Genomic DNA, 24,766 nt, shown 5'->3' on the forward strand with positions numbered 1-24,766 from the left:
GAAAATTAGTTGTTAGTGTGAAGAATACACCTGCTGGAAACAAGCATATAGATAAAAAGAGGACTGCAAATACATTTTGTGTTTTTAATTTCTGAAATGATTCAAACAATTAACATCTTGCAAAGTATCCCAGAGCAAAATAAATTGATAATTATTTTAACACATACATTTTTTTTAATTCATAACCCCGCAGGCATCATATTTATGATTGAGCTACAAGTTAATGTATCTTTCTTATAATTCAGTTTAATATTTCAAAATCTATGTATTTTATGCCATCAAATACATGTACAATATTATTCACTAAAGTGAGAATTCAGAGTCAATTCAAAATGAATTTCTAATTTAAGGTCAAAATATCTGGAATTGAAAAATGAAAATATATATTTGAAATTCACTTTTATGTTCACCTTAGTAAATAATTCTGTAAGAGATCTCTGATGAATGTTTACAAGCTTTGGTCTTTAAAGTCTAAGTGGAAGTGCTTGATGAGCACAAACTCAACAAATTGTCTTTAGAAGTGAGAACTGAAAGGGTTACTTCAACTCTCTTTAAATACTTACATATTTTTTGTAATTAATTACCTGTTGGGTACTTGTCACTTGGTCCCTGTCCACTTTTTGTTTATCTGAATAATTGTTAAATAAGCTTAAAACTTACGTTGAATCTAGCACTTGGGCCACGTTTCCCAAGATCTTGTTCCTGCAATTTACGTGGGCACACCACATAACATGTTTCCTCTCCGATGTCAAATCAAATGCTTCTCATTAAGCTGAAACCCTGCACATATAGATTGATTGCTCCATGACGAAGCCTAAAAGCAGATTTGGCCATAGAGGTTGGAGTAACTCTTTGAATGGAGGTAGGGTCGAGGAAGTTCATATACAGAGCATGAGATGTCCTGAGGAGAGGGAGTTGATATAGAGGTGAGAGAAGCAGATATGTAAATAAAGCATAAATGTGTATATCAATGCGGGGACTGATTAGCAGAAATAGAGAGGAGAAGAAAGCAAAGGGACACAAATAAGAAGTAAAATCACAAATGAGGAGAGTGGACATAAAAAAAGAGATGCTGAAGTGATGAGAGGGTAAGTGAAAATTGTTCTTTCAGAAAACTGTTAAAGACTAATATGTAGTGTTTACCACTTATTATTCGCAGTTAAGCAACCAATAGCTAGTGTTTAACACTCCAAAATCAGCGTTAAGCACTCCATATTTAGTGTTTACCACTCTGCATCTGACATTTAGCACTCTATACCTGCTGTTTAGTACCCTGTGTTTAGTGTTTAGCATTCATTATCTAGAATTTAGCACTCCACGTTTAGATTTGAGCATCCCATGTCATGAGATTAGCACTCAATATCTGGAGTTTGTCAACAATTATCTAGTATTTAACACTCCATATATACTGCACGGCAGCTCCAAGCTACACTTCAACACCCTACATTTAGCACTGAATATCAGGAGCTTCACACTCCATATTTATATTTTAGCATGAATGTGTAGCATTTAAAACTCAATATTTGGAGTTTACCTAGCATTTAGCACCCTTATCTAATCTTATCGTCTCTAGTGTTTAGCACCCCATAACACTTGGTTAGCACCCAATGTCTGGAGCAGAGCACTCCTTATATAAAATCTAGCACAATTTTCATCCATTGTATGAAACTCCATGACTCTACGTTGGTGTCATTTAACATTTTGACATGCTCAAGAGCGAAACAAGCAAACTACATACCAATAACCTGTGTTTTTCCAAGGAAAGCTGGGCGTTTATAAATAGACCCTATTAATAATTTAAGTACACACGTAAGTGCGTTTCCTAAAAATGATAACTACGTACCAACGTTTTGCTGCAGGGGCATAAATGTAAAAATCTCAGCAGCGAGAAGAATTATATTCCAAGGATAATGTAGAATCTAGAGCACCTATAATATTTCCTAGCCGTGTAAACCCACTGCAGACAATTTTTGGTAATTATTGCTAAGAAATTAGCATTAAGCTGATGATGTTATTTTTCACGGCGTTGACTGTAAACGTACACCACCAATATAGTGCCTAATTGCCCTCCGCAACATTAGCGAGACTGCTAATATTAGAGCATGCTAACAAGCAGGACTGAACTTAAAGCATCTGACATGTATCCAGAGCTAATATAATCTGTGCTGTGCAAATGTCAATACGTGTGTTGGATAATTACCTTTAATTGCATGGCAAGCATATGCTGTTGAACTAATGCAAGCTTGACCGTACCGAGAATGAGATGTCCAACGTGCTTATTAGACAGTGGTTTGAAGACTCAAGCTGGATCTTTGAATTACTCATTAAATATTCAGAAGAATCAAAATAAGTTCTATAGATAGCCCAGAATTTGCATACTATCTTATTTTCTAGGGCTCTGTATTATTTGTCAGCATCTTCTGATAACCAGCCGATAGGGCAGATCTGATGCACTGGTAACTGACTGACCTAATTAAGTTTATAAAAAGTTGGAAAATAGACTTTTTTAATGAATTGTAAATTTTTTCACACTTATTTTTTCTTTAAAAAATTGTACAAGTACATCAACGTTTAGTGAATAAATGCCCAAATGCTCATGTGAAAAATACTTTATTTTCAGCCAATTTTTCTATTTGAACTTTTTTTTCATATACAGAATAGTTCCATTTAATAATGAAAGAAATCTCACAGGGGGGTAGTATAATTTAAATTGCCACTTGTTTAAAGCATGGAAGAATTAAAAAGAAAAAAACAATTTATTTCAATGAAGTTTAATGGCTATTAGGACAAATAGAAATATGGTGTGATTCAGAATGAGAAAAAAAAATGTGTAATTGCAAACTATGGAAAAGAAATATCAATAATTATAAACTATTTCTAAAAAATATTTAGCGGAGGCAGAAATAAGAAAAAATAATTTTAATATGATCAATGTCTTCAGAAGATATAAAAAATAACAAAAAAATACAGGTTAAATGATTAGTTATCCAGTTTCCCAAGCAAAGCTAACACTATGAAAAAAAATGAACAAACAAATACGCTCATAAATAATATGCATATACATGTATAACAAGTACATACTGATATAGTTAACAGCTCAATGCTTACATGAAAAACTAAAAGTTATTTATAACATATCCATATCTAATCTTTACAAAATATATACTACATAAACATTAGAATACCAATGTAGCCAGGTATTTAATGGTAAATGTAAATTGTTTAATGTTTTATTTTTCTTATTTGCTACTTGGTCATTGACCTCCTTTCTTTTGTATGACTCTATTATGTTCAAACAGCTACTAGATGCATACTTGCAAAACAGACTATTCAAGGATATAATCTTTCAATGTAGGGTAATAACTGCTTGATCCAAGGATAAATCGGACTGCCTTTCTGGGGTCAAGAAGGAACTTTTTTCCTAGCTTGTTGCAAATTTGGACGTGCTTCAAACAGTTTTTTTTTTTTTTTGCCTTTTTGCCTTCTTTTGGATCAACAGCAAAAAACAAATGTGAGGAAGACTGAACTTGATGGACGCAAGTTTCTTTTCAGCTATGTAACTATGTAACTATGGTATTTGTATTTTGATTTATAAATCTCTTAAGCTAGCACAAAATATATCTATATATCTCTTGTTTCTAGTTGTATTTTTTATATTTCTTCATTGTTCAATGTATTTGATAATTGGACACAATATTGTACTCTGTGCGAAAATCGAAAAATAAATGTTTAAAAAAAATGCTCTCCTATTTCGACTTTCAAATTCTTTACTTATCCGTGGGAATGACTTATTCTAGTGTCCAAATAAATGTTGCTTGGGGTACTAAGATGATTCTCAGCATTTCACTTTCTGCAATATAAATATATGCCTTAACGTTTCAGAATAAAAATACGTTAGGTTTGCAGAATTTGGTGATAAATTTTTATTGGACTAAGTTTCAAGAGATGCATTTTCAGAGAGGGATACCTCCATTTATGAGGTAAAAGGCACTAAGAAATGGCTAGCTAAGCCTTAGAGATTGTGAAAGATTCCAAAGAGACATGGAGCAAAATAAATTATACTAACTATGAGAGCATAATAATATAATAAACAGTTTAAGTACATAGTGTAGTTACTAAAATTTTGACACATTTCAATGTTATCTATTTCTTTACTCAATGTTTTTATTTCCTGGGGAGATGCACCAGTGTCTATCTTCTTTATTTCTACAACAGTTTATATCTCCTCATTTTCCTTGGGTAAGAGCGTATGGAATAACCTCCCTAAAAAGATATTCATCTGTTCTTGTCCCTAATCCCTGAAGAAAGATTCACTCATGTTTCCTTCTCTAATCTCTTGGAGATATATTCCCCAATGCCACTTTTCTCTAATCTCTCAGAAATTAATTCCCCAATGCCTTCCATCTGTAGTAGCCAAGAGAAAATTCACTGTCCAAGGTCCTGTATCTTTAAGCATTTCTATCTTCTGCATTTAGATAGAACTTCCTTACATTAATAACATGCTATAGATAACACAACCACATGAGCTCAATTCCTTACTTTTCAGCCAATAAAATTACTGTTGACAAGTTTAAATGTTAATAATATTTGGATATTATATTACACTGTGCTTTTTCCAGCACATATCCAACAATAAATATGTCGTATGTTATTTTTGCTTGCTCTTTGTACCTTAAAATAAAAAGGCAATGTATTCATTAGATTAGCAGAAACTATAAATCAATTATGCTGCTCTTTTATATCTGACTTTATTCCACTTAGTGTTAAAGAGCACTTTGGAATATTTGAGTGGTTTACATAAACCAAAGGAATAATGCTTTGGCACAGGATGCATCTGTATCAACTGACCTATTGCTTTAGTTCATTCCATCGAACTTTCAAGGTGCTCATGTTTGACTTTGATGGGCCGGTTGCCAGTGAATCAGTGGATTTTGGCTACTTTCTCTCACATGCCAATCAAGAGGATTCCAAGAGCTCCCGGTGCTCTCACTACCCCTCTCACTGTCTGTCTTCAACAATCAACTAAGACATTCCATTAATTTCTATGGAGATTTCATCACTTCTAGAACTCCAAAATAACACTTTATTCATTATATTTATTAATGAAGATGACAGTAATTGATGTTCTAACTATTGCCTTAAATGCTTTACAAGATCAGGGATAAAAGTATAATATCTTGGTTTGTGATGATATATCTAGTCAAACATAGATTTTTGTATTTTTTTTATTTGGAGTTTCTTTGTTTAGTCTATAAACTAACAAAATAGAAGTGATTAATTTTATTAGTCTGCTTATTTGTCTTACTTTTTTTTTTTTTTTTTTATAATTTAGTTTACCAAGAAATTATATTCTCTAAATGTTTTAATTCTCAAATATTTATTGGGGACATTTAAAGGCAGGGTTATTTACTAAAGTCCAACACAGGCTCCAAATGAGTCTGAATTAGGTACTTGAAATCGAGGTCCGGATGCTAGAAATCCAGGTAAATTTTTAGATATCTGAACTATTTCCCCACTTGCCGCACTAGCAACCAGTGGGCAAATAGTTAACCAAAAAAATAATGTGGAGGCAGTCAAGCACTTGCTAGCCAGCTTCCACATTAAAATATAAAAATTCAAAAGCGATCGGGCTTCAATATTGGGGTATTAAGAAAATATATAATGGGGGTGGACATGCCGATGTCCAACCCCCAAATAATTGCCAAACATTTCCCCCCACTGCCAGATGGCTCAGAGTCTCCAAATCCCAAGCTACCCTCTCTTAAAATAACCCTACCTACCACCTCACCGTAACAATAGCGAGTGGTGCATAAAACTATTACGTGTAAAATAAAAATTATATACTGAAAATCAAAAGACTTCTTTCTACTATATCTTTTTTTCTTCAGCTTTTAAAAAGGATAAATCAATATCAATAATAACACAATGGAACTGTTGAAAAAAAACAAGCAATAAAAATGACAAAAAAAATCAAAAACCCAACGCAACAAAAATTTTTTTATTAATATTTGCACCTCGAGTGCTTTCTACAAAATGAGCTTCAAGGCAGAAAACGTATTTCTAAAGGCTTTCCTACACTTTGAATTTTTGTTGGTTGTCTCTTAGTGCAACAATCAAAGTGACAGGTAGGTGTCAAAAAATATTAGGTACATTATTACTTAAATATTAGACACCATATAACATAAACTGTAGTCTTGCAGTTCAGTGTCAAATTATATATGTTGTAAAAATAAAAAGTAAGCAAATATTTGGAATGCAGAATCTGGACACTGAACTCAGGATCTATCGGTGTCTGGAATTTGCAACATATTCTCCAAGTTAAATCTTAAATCCAGGAACAAATGATGGAAATACACAACCGAATGCACAGATTCAGCAAAATTGGACTTATCTGCCTGCAAGTTTGGTTTAACTGAATTTATGATAGATAGTGGCCAATTCTAACACATTGCAAAAATGATAACATGCACGTCTACTTTATACAATGCTAATCCTAGCCAGGGGTTAAATATTATGGATTTCCATACACAAAACAAGTAAATTAATTTTCAAAATGTGCTTTGTCTCAGATTTGTTCAGAGTGAATTCAGATAAAATTAAGTATTTGATAGATATTTGGATACTATGTTTTCTAGGATTTACATGTGAGAATGATTGATTTTGGGATGTGATCATTTGATTGAAATAACCAAATTCCAGCTTTATTTATTTGTGTAAAACATGGAAATTGCTAATTTGGTTGCAATTTAGTTAAACTGAAGTAAACTGAATTGTGTTGATCCTGAACAAATTTAGCTAATAACTATTTGCTTTTTACCTGTCACACTGACTAAATGTTTATAATAAATATTATATTATTGATTTTCATTGTTAGGAACCCTATTCAGAAATACTCTAAAAAAAAAAAAAAACTATTTAAAAAACATTATATATTTTTTTCAGACTGTTTGAATTTTTAGACTTATGTTCCAGGCTATTCCAAACAAATGACTATGACCTCTGCTGTAGGAATCCATCCATGGATAAATCAGATTGAAGTAGTATATTTCGTATCTTGCATTAGTCAGATATTCATTTTAAAAATTACATATGGGTAAAAAGTCGGTGATGTACATTTTACCATTTAACATAAAAACCTAATCATAGAGCACCCTGTCATTCATTAAAATTTCATCACCGCTAAGTAATTTTCATAAAAAAATAGCATGGCATTTATAGCACGGTATTTATTTGAAACATGAGACAAGGACATCGCATTTAAACATACCTACTGGTGATTTAATAGAACAGACACCGCAAGAAAGTTATACCAAATATATAAATTTATACCTGTCATAACTTTGCTGCGATGCCAATTTGGAAAAGATTCCTACCTTGAATAAACAAAACAACATATTTACTATAAAACACTGTGATTTCACAAGCTGAGGAAAAAACATTTTAGTAGCTTAAATGTTACATTGTGTAAGGCCAGGTTCTGATGTCACTAGAGACCTGCATAAAGTCTGTGATAAGCCCGTAATCAATCACGGGGTGGTGGGGGGGAGGAAGGAGAATGACTTTTTGTTTTCAACTGTATTCTTTTTTTCTTTTTTATTTAAGTAGTTTTATTTATTTCACTGTAGTTGGGGTAGACTTTTTTGGGGGGTTGGCTAAAATGACACCAGTTAGAAGAACGAACATCTTCAATCAAGACTTTGACAGGTAGGTATAAAGCATTTTTATACCTAAAATACCTCGTTTTATCTCCCCCCCTGGCTGTATGTCACTACACCGAAGAGGACACTCACCACATATCCCATAAGCGGGGATCATACCACTGCAAGCTATTCATACCAGAGCGGGATTAAGCTCTACAAAAAGTGAGTATAATCTCTTCTATTTTAATTGGATACCTTTTGGATCACCCTGTACCACTATTATTTTCATCACTCATCACCCTCCTTCATATACCTGCAAGGAGCGAAACTCTACAACTTCAGAGACCAACATAGGACCTAAGTTCCATTATACTGGACTCTATTTCATTATTACTACCTCAAAGGACTTTAATATTATTTACTTTCCTTACCGGCGCAGTCCCATCCTTTTGTTTGTTTGCCTTCCTTATTTATTTCAAGGACACGTGAGGGAGTCCTTGTTTGGGATTGCTGCCTTTTGTACTTCTTTCTGATATACTAGCGCTGACTCTATTCTCTGTTTTTCGATAAAGCATTTTTTACAGATAAATTATTTTACAGATAATATTTTTTTTTAGGAGACTTGTGACTCCTTTACTATTAACCATTAGTAAGATGTGGTAGGTAGGCCCAATTATTAGGGCAGTGACTTAGGGCTTAGAGACTTATAGCCACTTATGAGGATAACCTTTCAGGGTAGAATTGATGGCTCAGGAGAACACATATGTTAATGATTTTGTGTATCTGTGTATACAAGATGGGGGTCTCATGGACTCCGCGTGTAATTTTTAAACAATTGGATTGCTTATGGCTGCAGGCAGAGACAGCATATGTAGATATACAGATTTAAAATGTATCCTGCAGATGGAATAAATGGAGAGATATTTTATTTTTTTATCAAAATCGCTGACGAATCAAAAAGAAAGTTAATCAAGGATTACTAGGCAACGTTTAATTTTTTACCCATTAATGTAATGTATTATCCAAATGCATATTCCACAATAAACACCGCTTGCAAAATTAGGGGAAAACAGTTAGCTTTTATTTTGGTTCAATTAAAATCTATACGCAGGACAAAAAGCCAACAGGCAACATTCCACAAAAATCAAGCTTGGCCGACCACGTGGCGTGGCACTATACCCACACGTCACGTGATCAGTCTTTTGCAAACATAAATAACACATTTTATTACACATTACTCTTGCTGTATTTTAAAATGTATTTTATATTGTATGTGCTAATCCTCTGTTCAATGCTAATGACATCATTTTGGTGCGAAATTTGAAATTGTAATAGAGTGTACTGCCTATAAATACCCCCATGTACCAGGTTATCTGATTTTATCACCATTTGGTTGCTTTTAAACTTCTAATTTGTGTTATTAACCCCTTAAGGACCAAACTTCTGGAATAAAAGGGAATCATGACATGTCACACATGTCATGTGTCCTTAAGGGGTTAAAGGAATATTGGCCATTTTACCCTTCTTGTGCCATAGACCTTTCTTTTATTTTTTCTTTTATTTTTTTTTATTATTTTAACCTGGTCACCAATAATCTTAAAGATCCACTCACTAAAGAATCCCAGGTAGGGATTATACTACCTACGCCTAGAGAATTGAGCAGTATTTCCTGCTCACACAAATGTGAATATAAGACCTTAAATATGAATATTTTAAGCAGTTTTAAACAGAGAGCACTATTTTTGCCTTTTTTTTATTTTTTTCCTTGCCGAGACATCTTTACCCTGAGAAAACTACCTATAATACCATCACCTATATCCTACCAGTAGGGGATCAACATCATTGAATGTGAGTTACACAATAAGTGCTTATTGTGCCAGTGCACTCCAGATATTAAAACAAAAGGGGAAATTTTATACTTGCAATATGCAGGGTTCAGCATGAAAGAGAGAAAAAAAAATGGCATTATATTGTCTGGATAATAAATCTCACTCACAAACAAGGAGCAGGTACAAGACTGCTCAGGCTATATGCACTTCCAATATATCTCCTCCCTTGTTTGTAGGGAAACGATGGATAGTCGAGATCCAATATAAACAAACTTCATTTTCATAAAATTAAGTGCAAAACCAATATGTGCAAACAAGTAAAACTTAAAGTGCTTATTGTGCCAGTGCGCTCCAGATATAAAAAAAAAAAAAAAAAAAAGGAGAAATATTATACTTGCAGAGTTTAACATGTTGTTTAGGCACTTTCTTTGTGAAATGAATACACAAAATTGAAGCCACGATTTAAAGGCACAGTGCACTTTATTTTTTCTGATTTGGATAATACTGGTCTATGTTTGCTACCTTCTATATCTCAACAAAGTGTTGCTTGCATGGAAAGAACAGAAACTGTGATATACAATAATAATTGTATTTTATAATAAATGTATGTATATCATTATACTTTAATATTTGTGTTTGTGCTTGTTTAATCTCAATAGTATTTTGGGGTAAGTGGGTAGAACGTACATAAAGTATCAGCGTGAAGACATTGTTCACCATCCCACATGGCAGTGTGCTTTTGTCAAATATCTCTGAACTCACTCAAGAATTAAAATTTATATAGAAAAATTAGATTGTACAGATGTTCACTTTATGGGAAAAAATTTAAAGGGGAAGGATCTAAAATATTGTGCTGACATGAAGCAGTTAAAAAAAACACTTTATGAATATTATATAATTCAATGCCATAAGAGCGTTGCCACTGATATTTGTCATTTCACCAACTCCATAAGGGATCAGACATCAAAAAGAGACTGTTAAGTGAAGGGATAGCAATGAACAAGTTTTAGGAATTTATCCAACTAGAGTCAGCAAGTTTCCTCAATTAAATACCGTAGGAGGAATGCTTACTGCACAGACTGCAAGAAGAATGGGGGAAATTATGCGTTCAATAAAATTGTTCACTCAACTGTAAAATTAATGGTGGGGGGGTTAATGATTAAATTAATGTAACGCCTTTGCTGCTCAGGGCACTAATTAATTACAGTTGTGAGCAAATCCCTGGAAGAACAATCCTGATATATATATTTTTTTTTTCCAAGAGAGCAAAGCCCTATCTGCTTCAATGCATTAGACACACCATGACTGTAGGAAGTCGTTCCCAATTTGACATGTTAAACCTTTTGTATGCTTAATCTTCTCTGGATATACTTTATCTGTTTACAGGTGGCAAGTAAGTCAACCTATAGAGTTTGATACTAAAGTGTCCACAATTCTAAAGTGTCCACAATAACAAAGTTGGGCAGACATCCTTGTGTAATTCATAATACAATGTGGTCCATCTAGTCTAAATTGATGGGTTCATGAACTGCCCACAATACATTTAGAAACATAACAATTGTATATATTGCAATGTTTTTTAGTAAAAGGAGGACTTATACAGTTTTCTAAGTGAGTAATGAAGATAATATTTAAGAGATTTTATGTTATTTTATTTACACGCTATAACGTTATAAAAAATTTGAATAATTTATGTTGATACATTTTAAATCTGATTTTTTTAAATAAAATAAATCTATTTCTAATATAATTGATGTGTGTGCACTTAGTATCACAATGCACTGCCTGCAGAATAAAATGTTGGCAACTAATTATTTAATTTAGAGAAATATCAGGGCCTGATTTGCCGCCTGTAAAACAAGTTCTAGTCTAGACGGCTTTTTTGCATCAGTAAATTTCTGTGGGTTTTTAAAGTCCACTTCAGATAAGAATTACAATGTATATTTTATGTTGCACTAGCAATATTCCCAGTGTACCTATAGATTAAACCATAAATTTCAACCAAACTTGCTTCGGTTTTCCAGAGATCCATATTCCATATCACAGTGAGATGTATCTACAGCCACATAATGAAATGATTAAAAGTATATTTTGCGAATAATGTGAGTTAATTGTGGGATAAACTCTCAAACAAATAGATTTGCATAAAAGGAAATATTTTTTTCAAAATGGCTGAACATATGCACATCAGACATCAGCTGTATTTGGTTATGAATAGTATTTAGCTTGTTTTTTTAATTAATTAAAATATATCTGTTAGGTTTACTGAAATAATTACACTATAAAATATACAAATGCGACAGCTTTATTTAAGTATGATGGGAGTTTCAGTGCACCGACAGAATTAGAGTGTCATCATCCATGAATTAATTCTATCCTAAAATGATGTAAGCGGCCACCTCTTGAGAAAGCTTCTCTCTTGCTGTGTTCTTGAAGTGATTAAAGTTTCCTTCAAAGCAATCAACTCTTGTTTTGCTGGAAAATTTGACACACAGATTCCGAAGTTACAGAAACAGCTTCCTCCTAGTGTTTATCATTCATTCCCTTTTTCTCTCATCCGTATCTTTCACATTCCCTTTGGGATCCCAGAAGTTCACAGATGAAGCAGCATTACCAGTAAGCATTTGAAGTAAAACTTGAAACTAAGATCACTTCTTTATTCTGATTCGAAAAAAATGCAAAAAAATCTCCTGAATCCAGTAAAAAATAAAAATGCCAGGAAAAGGCTTTTTAAGTATAATTCTTTCTTATACAGTAACATAAAACACCATTAGATGAAGCAAATATTTTAAGCAGGGCTCTTAAATATAAAATATAAGCTTTTAACTGAAGTCATGGCATTATATCAAACATTTTAAAAACTTTTTTAAGGGAGCTCTTTCACCTAAATAGTAATTGCAGTGTGACAGGTTTAACGTTTCAGTGGATTATTCACTAAAGTGAATATAAAGTGAATTTCAAACTTAAGTCCAAAGTAGGTGAACTTGAAGGTTTGCTCAATTAGAGGATTTTTCCAGTGCGTTTTTTTTTTTGACCATTTTAAAATTCACTTTCAATTCATTTCGAATTCTCACTTCAGTGAATAAACTTGTTACTACACCGATCCAACACACATAAATACATACTGGGATTATAATACTAATATAAGTATCTCTTAAAGTGTCCAGCGGATCTCACAGCAAGATTGTTTGTGAGACAGAAAAATGTCTGCAAGTGTATACTGTATGAGTGTTATAGAGTTAGTTCAAGCACCATGACTTCAGTTTTCTGTCTTTATGTGCAACATTACCAGGGAGCATCATAACCACTACCCTTTAATAATATCTTTGCACTTGTCAATTTATTAGTGTTCAGGACCCTGTGGGTGCAATAATTGTGCTCTTTTATGAGGTTTATAAGGATGCTCAGAATATCGGTAAACTTTAGTTGAAGATGCAGTTTTTTAATAAGCTCGTGCAAACATACAGCATGGAAGCTGTCCTTCGGCAGCAAACAGGAACTGGCAACATTGACAGTTATTTTGATTGACAGGTGTTCGTGACTTATGCTAATTAAGCAAGCATTTCTGACAGGTGATTGGTTTAAAACAAATACGAGAATACTACACTGGGTAGACCTCTTTCTCTCTTTAAACTTGTCAAGGAAAGGAAGGGAAAATAAGGTCTGTTCTATCATAGGATGGCTGACTCTTGACTGTAACCGAGTCAGCTACTGAATGAAAAATAATGAATAAAAACTCAGCTATACAGCTGGCTACAGCAAGAGTAACTTGGTAAAAGTTTATGATGGGCATAGAAAGAAGAAAATTCCAAGTTAACTGGGGAAGACTGAATCACAATCGAGCAAGCTGTTATTAAATGCCAAGTTAACTGGGGAATACTGAACCACAATCGAGCAAGGTGTGTGTGAGTGTGTGTGTGTGTGTGTGTGTAAAAGACAAGTTATTTGTGTAGATAATTATTTGTGTAGATAACATGTGGCAGGAGAAATAATTACAGTAAGAACAATAAGGGTATAAAATTATCTGAAGAACTGGTTTCATCAGTGTCTGTACAGATGTTTAAAAAACAATTGTGTGAATACTTGCAAAAACATAATATTCAGGCATATCATTTTTAATTAGAGGGGTAATAGCTTCTTGATCAAATTAAAGATCAGACTCTTATTCTGAGGTCAAGTAAGATTTTTTTTCCTAGTTTGGATCAACAGCAAAAACACATGTGAGAAAGGCTGAACTTGATGGACTATGTAACAATGTAACTATATAACTATGTAACATGGTAGTTACATGCACAGTTACATAGTTATATAGGCTGTAAAAAAGACTTGCGTCCTTCAAGTAAAGAAATCTTTAAAGTAAAGTGGGAAAATATTTCTACTCGACTCCAAAATGTCAATCAGACCTCTTCTTGACTTAAGAAGTTGTAACCCAGATATTAATTATTATAACAATTAATATTATGTTTTTGCTAGTCTTCAATCCAGTTGCTGTTTAAAAATCTGTAGATAAAAAATGTGAATTCCATAGATATTGGGCAAAATCTATGAAACAAGTGTTTTCTTATATAAATAGGTCAGATTAGTCTGTTCAACGTCCCCTTTCATTTTGAATATTTCTTGAAGACGAATGAAGAATATTGTCTGATTAACTTTGCCATCCTCCTAGTGGCTGAGCAGAAGGTCAAGGCTTCAATAAAAGCAGTACTGAATTTGGGGCTTTTTGTGCCCAAAACTAAAAAAATAGGATTTGTGTGTCTAGTTCTCATCTGCCTGTCCTCAGTCTGCAACTAGATTTTACCGCCATGTTTACCATAACTACACGCATTAATCATGTAGTTCCTTTAAAGGTCTCTGGACTATCATATAATAATTCAACTGAACATTCTAACTAGTCAACAGCTGTTAAAAAATGTTGCCAAATTCCATTGTATCCTGGGAAAAGGAGATATATCTATAATGTGGAATTATAAAGTCGTTTTTCCTCGCACAGTGAAAACTAACGACAAGCTAACCCTTTTGATTTATTGAATAATTATTCTGCTTTATAAACAGCCTGCATCCAGTAGTTACAGAATTATATATTGATAATATTAATCAGCATTAAAATTTGCAGTTCTCATTTCCATATTTGCTTTAAGATGTTTGTAAAATGAATGCTTGATTTACAAGGCTGGTTCATTAGCTTTCAGAGCTCAGTGTAGTGAATAGCTTTTTACTTGTGCTGCTTATTTTAAAATGCACGTCCTCATTAGCGCTGAATGCATGCACTTGTGAGCAGATTAGGCAATATTTAAAAGTTATCAAAGTCTACAAAACTGGCGGCAGATTAAAAAGTTTCCAGGGTCTGTAGATCAAGAGGTATTTATCTTTAAACTGTTGTTAAATGTTATGTTATGTGTCTCAATAAATACTGTATAAATATTTCGTAAATGCGTAGCTTGAAATTGTGTTTGTTTATATATTAATATGAAGTTTTACACTAAAATGTCTTCTGTCCATGTACAAAATGATATGCAATAATCAGTGCCGCACATTAAATATAATGCATAATATAGTATCTAATATAGTACATGTAATACAATTACACAAACGGTTTCCAGAACAGAAAATGGGGCGGATGATTTCAGTGACTTGTTGGCATCTCCATTCTTTCTCTTTTGTACATTTCTTTAACATATTCCTTTGTCTTCTGTCATTTAAATACTTCACCAAATTTGTATCCAAAATTTTTTCATTAGGTCTATTAAAGGATATTATACCGGTACGTGATGCTACGTAACTACAGCACATATATCACAGAGATATATTAAAATAGCTAAACAATAAGTCTTGTCTGGTTCAAATGTGTTTATTATGAATATTTTCCTCAGTAGATGTGCAGAATGCTCACTTAAGCTGTCTTCGTCATCTACAGCCTACACTACCTAAGCAACCTTCTCATGAAAGCTTCCCACCTAATCCGTAACTGATACTTATTGACAAGTATGCTCACTCCACATCCATGCAACTATTTTACTTACAAAACTGAGAACTAAAGTAGTAATGCATTGACTCTTCCTAACTGGAGCGCTTTTACCTCACACATCCTAAAGACTATGCTCACTTCACACCCACCTATAATCCACACTACCTGAGGAGCACACTCACTGCAGCTCCCCACACCTCATCTCTTTATTTTATTGTTTTAGCCATTTGACTTTCAGAAACATGACCAGAATGTTGTGTGAAGTGTGAGTGGCTGAAGGATTAAACATATGATTACGTATTACTTGGTGTACAGGAAATTGCTTAGGTTAATGACGTACAATATTCCTGCTCTAACACGATAAATGATGTAACATGATAAATGTAAATTATTACATGTTTCAACACAGAAACATCCAATTGAAAAAAGAAGAATTGAGGATACAGGACTATGTGATAAAAGAACTGTACTGGGAAACCTACAAAGGCAATTCCAAAATCTTAATTTGTAATGTATTAAAGTAGTTTTGTTGTTGATTTTGTGATGTGCTTGGAACATTGTCCTGTTGGAACATGTAGCCCATTTGTAGCATTAGTTTCTTCACTGACTCGAGGTAGTGAGTTACAGGATTTATTGATATTTCGTACAAACCCATCTTCACTCTACCTTTAAACTATTTCCTGTGCTGCAGGCACCCACACTGTCCAAATGTATAGTAGATCCACCTTATCCTTAACATTTGTGTTCTTTTCTTTAAATCCTTCTTTTTCTCTTTCTCAAAACATAACATTTGTGACTTAAACCAATATTTAACTGATTTTACTGCGGTGCTTTGCTTATTAAGCTTTCTGATAAGATTGCAGTTAAAGTTACCTTCTGTTGACCCTTTAATGCAAATCATGGGCATATTTTTCCAAAGTGGACTGATGCACAACTGGTACAGCGAGTCAGTGAAACATACAAAGAATGTAGAAATCTTTTCAACTATTCCCTGCTTTATCATCTTTAGTTTCTGACCCACCATCAGCTGCTTAGAGTAATTACATTTTATTTCACTGTAATGAAATATGAAAGGCGCTAATTGGATTGGTGAAATGCATCATTGTGTGATTGGGTGATGTAGGAATTTCTTGATTTAGAAGGTTTAAGTATAATTTCATAGCCAGACGTGTATTACTTGTACTATACACTGATCAGCCATAATATTTAAAGCACTGTAAAATTAAGTGAATAATATTGATTATATCATTATGATGGCACCTGTCAAAAGGTGGGATATATCAGGCAGCAAGTGATCAGTCAGTTTTTGAGTTTTATGTGTTGCAAGCATGAAAAATGGGAAATTCAAAAGGGCTGAGTGATTCTGACAAGGGCCAAATAGTGATGGCTAGACGACTGGGTAAGAGTATCTCCTGTGGGTGCACAAGGCTCATTGATGCACATTAGGAGGGAAAGCTAACCCATATTGTCCAATCATGCAGCTCAAATTGCTGAAAAATGTAAAGCTGGTCATGATTGAAAGGTGTCAGAACATGCAGTGTTTCGCAGTTTGATGTGTATGGGGCTGTGTAGCTGCAAAGTGCCCATGATTACTCATGTCCACCACCCAAAGTATCTTCAATGAGGACATGAGCATCGGAACTGGACCATGAAGCAATGGACGAAGGTTGCCTGGTCTGATAAATCACTTCATGTGAAGCCCCAACTCTCAACTTGTACGGCTTAAAGGATATGCTGCTAACGTTTTGTTGCATGAGGTGGACATCCACAATATTCGGCAGATGTTTTTATGATCGGTGTATATGCAGTGAAGGAGTCCTGCAGGAGTTCTCTGTGAAAGTTGTGATGGTATAAGGACATAGTTCACAGTTTGACCACATAATTATTACTCTCCTGGTAATATAATATACGATTAGAAGGAGACCTGTAATATCACCTTTTTAATATATTTTTCTTAACCACTCTGTAAGTGTACACCTGTAGCAGAATTTTCATGAGATCCCCTTCGATCATTGTGGACCATTCTCTAAATATATGTAATTTAGTGTCTGAAATATTGTTCATTATTAGTAGTTTAAACTCTTACAAGGTACACGTAAGTTTTAGTAGTACAAAATGTCAGTTGATCTTCAATTCAGGTCCAAAAGAGTAAACCAGATTTTTAATATGACTCCAAGTCTTATTTAGAAAAAAAAATTAGTGATGTATTGTTTTTTTTTTTTTCCCATACTGTTTTGCTTTATTTTATAAGTTATGCCAAGTATCCTTTCTCTTTAAACACATGACATCTTTATTTCATACTCATCCTCAGTCTAACCTTTTCTTTTTTTATGCTGGCCGTTCCTTCCACGGCATTTTCTCTGTTACAAATTGCAATTGCTATTTAAGACGTGTAAATGTCTCAGGCGCCTGATCTCATTTGCCATCTTCTGCTCGCTCGGGCTCAGAAGCTTTAATCCTCTGCAAAGGTAGATTGTGATGTCAAAGATTGCGATTTCTAAATGCAGAACAGCAGGCAGGCAGCATGCCGCCACTGCGCCTCACTCCTCGTAGTGCTGTAAAGTTAAGCCGTCAGAACGAGAGCAGAACGTGCGACGACAGACATCGTGAAAGGGCATGCCTGATTACTCAGATTATTCCAATCCATTAAGTATCAGCATTGAAGTGTTTTTTATTTAAAAAAAATATAGTTTAAAAAAAAGTTAACTTTCTGCAACAACAAAGTTAAACTTGGTAAAGAAGTTTCACTGTCTTCTCGGATCCATTTGAAGAGGCAGATGATTACGTTTTAGTTTAGATGAATTACAAACTTTTATCACCATTATGGTATAAGCATTACTTGGGGTGTTACTCGCTAAGCAGAGAACTGTGACCTCTGCCATTAGGCATTTAGACTGAAATAGCTATGATAGAAAATAAGTCGAAACATAATGGCTGATGTGCATATAAATAATAAATATTCAGAGAATGTGACAGCCATGACCAGTTTGGTACTGCTACATACTTAAAATCATTATTAAAATGATATATACCCCAAATTAATACATGCATGCATTTTTCACATGATGGCAGCATATGGCAGCATTGGGGGTATATCTTAAAGGGTTAAAGCACTATAAGAGAGCGCAACTAAAATGGTAAAATATAATAAATACTGCTTAGGCTAAAAAAATAAATATATTAAGCTGCTAGACACAATAAAACCTTTCCAAGTTTCACAGACATACAATACTCAAAAAATAGGGCCAGCGCTTTGTGGATATTCTCCCTGATAGATTTCTACTGCAGCACCACAAAACAAATGCCAAAGTTAGAGTGTCAGTTTTAGATAAGGTTGGAAGGAAATCACCATTAATAAATGACTAGCTGGGCTGTATAGTAACAGTTCAAATTTCCTATGCACTGTAGTTACTTCTGTATCGACTCAAGGTCTCTCTGTTTCAACCTTAAAAATCAGAGAAAATAGAAACATAGTATAATACTGATAATTTATTTAATGCCCCTGTTTCCCTTATTGGAACTCTTACAAAATTAAGATGTGGTGCTTGTTTCCAAGTCCCACTAATAAGGCACAAAGTACTATTCAGTGTAAAGTGACATCTGGAGGTTACCTCTCCATTGGTGTAGTAATGCCGACCAATCTGTGCACTCGAGCCAGGTTGAGCCACTCACTCTCTGGAGAAACGCAAACACCTCTTGCTGCTGAAAAACAATTCCTTGTACCTGAAGCCGAAAGTTAAAGTATCGTACAGGCACTATCAACGCGTTTCGCTCTTTGTTTTCCGCAGGAGACACAGGGAAATAACCATTGAGAAGACTCTGAATGCTTACAGAAGTGAACGCCCCTGTCTGTTTGACTAACAGCTGGGGGGGTGTTCCAAAATCTACTTATAAAAGTGCCAATTTTACATTTGTATCATCATAGGACTTACTCAGACTTTACTAAGTATGAGTCTAATTGATAATAATTTGTGATATTTCATAATATTGACAGACCTGCAATGTGCAAATGTGTATTTCTCCTGTATCTTCCTTCATATTATATTATATCAGGGATCAAAATTTCCACTCGCTACTAGCCATTATTGAGTGAAAATATTGCACTGCTGAGTAGAAAGTCATTCCTAGTGAATATGCCGTGTCTTGCAATAGCAAGTAACTTTTTATGGCATAGAATATCAAATTGTAAGGCTTGTATCATATCACCCGGCCATATTGGCCCATTTTCACAATTTTCCTTTCTTTGTGCTAGGGTTGAGGTCTATCTTTTCCTGTAAGAACTAAAGACGTTATTGATCTATACTTTACATTTGGAACTCAACTGGTAAAGTGTAATGGACCTTTTTGACACCCTAGCTCTCAAAACTATATTTAAAGGGACACTTTGGTCACCAGAACAACTACAGCTCAATGCAGTTGTTCTGGTGAACAAAGTCAGTCCTTGTAGGCTTTTTGCAGTAAACACTGTTTTTTTTCACTGTTTTTTTTTTTTCAAAGAACTGGCAATGTTTACATTACAGGCTAGAGACACCTCCAGATGGCTTCCTGGGGCAATGCTGCACAGTGTGCAGCACTGACATTCAGTGACTCCACCCTCTGCATGCAGACATTGAACTTTCCTCATAGAGGTGCATTAATTAATTGCATCTCTCTGAGGAGATGCTGATTGGCCAGGGCAGAATTTGGCTTCATCTACTGCCCACCTTCTTGGCAATTTTAGCCTATGGGAAAGCATTATGATTGTCTGAGATCATCACTTCTGATGATGTCAGTCAAGGAGACAGATCAAGGGCAGATCCAGCACCAGCAGACTCATAAAAAGGTAAGATTTTACTATGTTTATGGAGGCAAAGGTGGGTTTCATAGTCATATTGTTTTAACGCTGTAGGGTCAGGAATACATGTTTGTGTTCCTGACTCTATAGTGTTCCTTTTCTGCTCCAATGTTAGTTTAAAAAAAATCTATTACAGAATGGAGAAAAGCTGAATTTGACATCATTTACAAATAACCCATCAGAAAATATGCCCTTTGACATATTAAACATATAAAACCGTCATTCTCTCCTATCTAAGTTTTTTCAGATCCATGTTACATAAAATAACACATTCAGTTAGAAAAATCAAATGTTTGTGTAAATGTTATGGAATGCGTGAAGCCAAGAAGAAGCTTAGAAGCCAGTCTGAAAACTGCCATGATTATAAATATGTAAGTAGGCAATATGTCTCTCCTGTCTCTTCCATCCCCTTCTTTACCGCTTTCTCTAAAATATGGGGCTTTTAGCAGTAGTAAAACACATAATGGAACTCTCTTAGTTTGATCATTTATTTTATACCCATTTAAATTGTGACATTATCAGTAGGCAGTGCAAGTGTAGCCAGACGGAGAAGGTTTTATTGTTAACGTGTTGACTCTCCTGTTCACAGTGTTAAAATAAAGAATTATATCGTAGGCACTCATTTCATTATATATTCTGAATATAGCCTGCATTTGCAGAATATATATTTTATGAACTAAAGGATATATGGCTGGTAGATATAACCTGGGTCTGGCTGTTAGACAGTTTCTGTCTGGCGGGATTTATTGCATCAATTAAAACATAAAATAAACAATAGATATTCCAAACAAGCAATAAATTGTATCAAAAACAACAGAATGTTTGTCGTCCGTGGATCACTGTTGTTTATGAAAAGGTCTATTTTATCTTTATGTTTTCATTTTCATTTTTTTTTTTACACGACTGATACAGTTAGCGCAGTAAGTTGCGATACTGTAAGAAAAACAACCTAAGCTGATTTACTGCAGGTGTTGTGAATCCTGAAAGTTTATTTGGGATTTGTAGTTACTGCCGAAGCTGGTTAAACACTACAGGACTCTGTAGGAAATCAATGAACTCAGCATAAAGGGATCATTATCTTAGCAGCAGACTTGCAGTTAACTCAGCAGGACTCAGCATTTTATTAGAGAACCATACAGGTTTTAGTTTGAAGGTGAAAATATATTTATTTATATATATTTAGAAATGTAACAAACTGCAGGCTTAACTATCCCAAACAACTATTTATTTACAGCATGCCACAGTAGAGCAAATTGGTATCTACAACGGCACAAGTGGATTTGTTGTTGGAGTTTTAAGTATTACCCTTTTTAAGGTAATATTATTTTCATGTGCTACTATTTGTGCTTCTTTTGTTTTATTATTTGCTGTTCTAGGATTTACATGCTATTCATAGTTTTTGCAATATCAGTGGGTAGGAGAATTACAGACATAAAGGGACACTCTACTGCCCGAATACAAAATAAATAAAAATCAATGTTTAGTAGATATACCCCAAATGTGAACTGTAATTCATCAAAAAACAGCTTGCTAAACATTGTCATGCTGCCTTTGCAAGCTTTCCCTTTCTAACTCCGCCCAGACATTCTGTGACTGTCCAATCACAGATCTCCCAATGCAGTTCAAAGAGAAGTCTTTGCAAGGCAATTGCTCTGGGCAGTTGCCACCTCTTCAGTTTAGCTCCACTGAGCTAACCAAACCAGGAAGTGACATTATATGTTGTCTGCTTAAAAGCCAAGGAGGTGTAACCATTTTGATTTAGAAAAGTGTCAATTTCTTTTGAAATCTGCACTTTTTGCAAAATGAAACAAAGAAGACACTCTTCACACATAAATCTTTACAACAAAATAGAGTGCATTAGGGGTATGGAGTGTCTTTAACAAATACATATTTTACATGTAAATACTTGTATGCCAATTGAAATGGGGGCAATGCCAACATATTCTATCTTTGTGATCATTTAAGAGAATTAATATTTAATCTGCCTCCAAAGATTATTATATTATGATAAGTAGTCCATATACAAAAGCTGCTTGAGTACTGACTGAACTATTATCTCCTATAGCCCCAGTTCACTGGGTAGACTTGTTGTCAGTATGTACACTAGTCAATTCACACAAAGTATAGAAAACGTATGGCTAGACAAACTCCCAATTCAAGATCCAACTCCATTCTATGGAACAAACTGCAAAAGTGCAACCGTTTTCTCTAAGAAATATTATATACTACAACATACAGAATATTCTGATCTATTTAGAATAAGAAAGTGTAGGATAAAAACATACAACAATAAACGAATGTGAATGCATAACAGATAATCGACTTGGAGGACTTTAATATCATATTGTATGTTTTGACTAGTACGCAACATTTCCCATATTTTAAAGGCAAACAGTTTAAAATAGTTGGAGCTTATCAGCTAGGTCCTGGGTAATTACACCCCTGGCTGCACATGGGGTTTGCTGTATTTCAGCTCTGAACAAGTCAGTAAAGTCTTATTACTAAATATAAGAAGAGACAATGTACATAGCCCTAGGAGAGCTGTCATAAGCTATCCCACATGTCCAATTAGACACCATAAAACGACCTCTGACACAGAATTCATGTTTAAGCAACTCAGCAATTAGAAGCTCAATTTATCTACTCACCTCCATAGCGAGCTCTCTGTAATGCTTCCCAAGTTATAATCGTACAACTTTGTCAGGATTAGAATCACCTGAAGGCAGAAGAGAGGGAGAAAAAGCAAAGTCCCAGTTAGTCTGAAATGATTACCGTCTAGGTAGAGTAAAACAGAACCGACCCTGGGGAAGAGTTAGCATTTGGTTAATGGACATTTAGTACACATAAAGCGTGCATAAAGACTTGGTGTGAACTGACACATACAGCAATATCTGGAGACAGAGTGGTCACTTCTATTTAAATATTAGTCCTATTAGATGGAGGAAATTAATGCAACATTTTGAAACTAAAACCCCCTTCGTTAAAAATAATGAAGTAGAATTTTACTGCTCACAGTTACAGAATAAATAATATGAACATGATAAGAATACTTTGTTTAATAATGCTTTTATAGGCTGAATAAAAGATATTTGACTGTTAGTCAACAAAAAACCTTAACATGAATCACTCCTGAGTTTTTTTTACATATTTTTAAATTTTTTGAAATGAATCCAGAACCTATAATTTATGATTAATGCTTATTTGTGTTGTGTCCAACATGTTCTGCTGCACTAACTAATAATTTACAATATCAAGAAATGGAGACATTAGATTTGTTTCGGTGCGAGTTACAGTTCGGCCGAATGCAGACAGATTGGGTCATGAGCAGAATTTCCGAACCTAGAGAAAAATGTACCTCAATCCCCGACCTACCAAACCACACATTGCCAAACATATGTGATTTATAGATAGATTCTTAGAAAAATAATTTATGAATTGCTAACAGGTGACACATTTGCAGGTGACGCCATTTGCTAATGCAATTTGTCTGATGGAAGTCAGCCTCTAATGGTAAATTCAGAAGCAATTTAATTTTTGGCCTCTGACTTAATCCACTTCCTTGTAATCACCTAGCAGCAGCACGTAGAGGGGCTGAACTCCAGCTGCCCCTTTGTTACACAAACACTAATGTACTCAGGTGCTTTGCAGTAAGTGATTTTTCTCTGCAAAACATGATGTACATTACACTCCCAGTCTGCAAACACAGTCATGTTTTGGAGTATGTGAGCCTGATGCCTCCGGAATATTAATAGGTTCAACTTATCAAGTGGATTGCATGCAAAATGTCTCTCACAATGATAGGTTCAATAAGTATTTGTAAAGGTTTTTCATTTTTTTTTTGGCAGAATGAAAGGTTTAGAGAACATAGAAGCGCTCAGCTAATGTCAACACAGAAACACAAAGTCTATTGTCCAAAACATAGGTTAGCTCCTGATTTATCTTATCTCCTCTATTAATGCCAGGATTCAATGGTAATGTCACTAAATTCACAGATATTGTCATAAATGCCCCTGTTTTCTCTCTAGCAGGATACACATTGAATAAAAACTGTAATTTGTTTTTCAAAATAAAATCAAAGACATTTTATGGCCTGCCTGTGTATTATGATTTTAAGCATACATGGACGTGAAGAACTCAAAAAGGCTTATTGACCCAAGACCTGAGCAGGAAATCAAGAGCTAACATTTGTTCATAAAACTTGACATTATGCATAAGCACCATGCATCTCAGAAATGTACTCTGGTATGGGTTGAGACCTTAAAGATCTTAAAACTTTCACTGTCACACCACTTTCATAAATACTAATTTTGACTGTTTTGGATTTTCACTGAAATTCCAACCCAGTCAATAGATATACTGAGGCAAAGTAAGGACTATTTCCTTGGCTTGACACTTCTAGACACTGGACGGAGCTACCGCCATCTCAAGCTCCCCAACCATCACCAGCCGTCCTATTAAGAATCCTCAAAAAACCTCAATGCTGCGCCCTCATGCATGC

The 24,766-nt window shown here is 34.4% G+C and overlaps 1 protein-coding gene across 1 annotated transcript in view; it reads right to left on the minus strand.

The window, feature by feature from the left end:
* Positions 1-24,766, minus strand: part of SORCS1 (sortilin related VPS10 domain containing receptor 1) — a 615,871-nt gene that overhangs the window by 417,130 nt on the left and 173,975 nt on the right. The window contains exon 2 of the mRNA XM_063433805.1: positions 22,917-22,984. Coding sequence (XP_063289875.1) covers positions 22,917-22,984 — 68 coding nt within the window. The remainder of the gene's footprint in view (positions 1-22,916; positions 22,985-24,766) is intronic.

This window comes from Pelobates fuscus, chromosome 10, assembly GCF_036172605.1.
Source record: "Pelobates fuscus isolate aPelFus1 chromosome 10, aPelFus1.pri, whole genome shotgun sequence".
Lineage (NCBI taxonomy): Eukaryota > Metazoa > Chordata > Amphibia > Anura > Pelobatidae > Pelobates > Pelobates fuscus.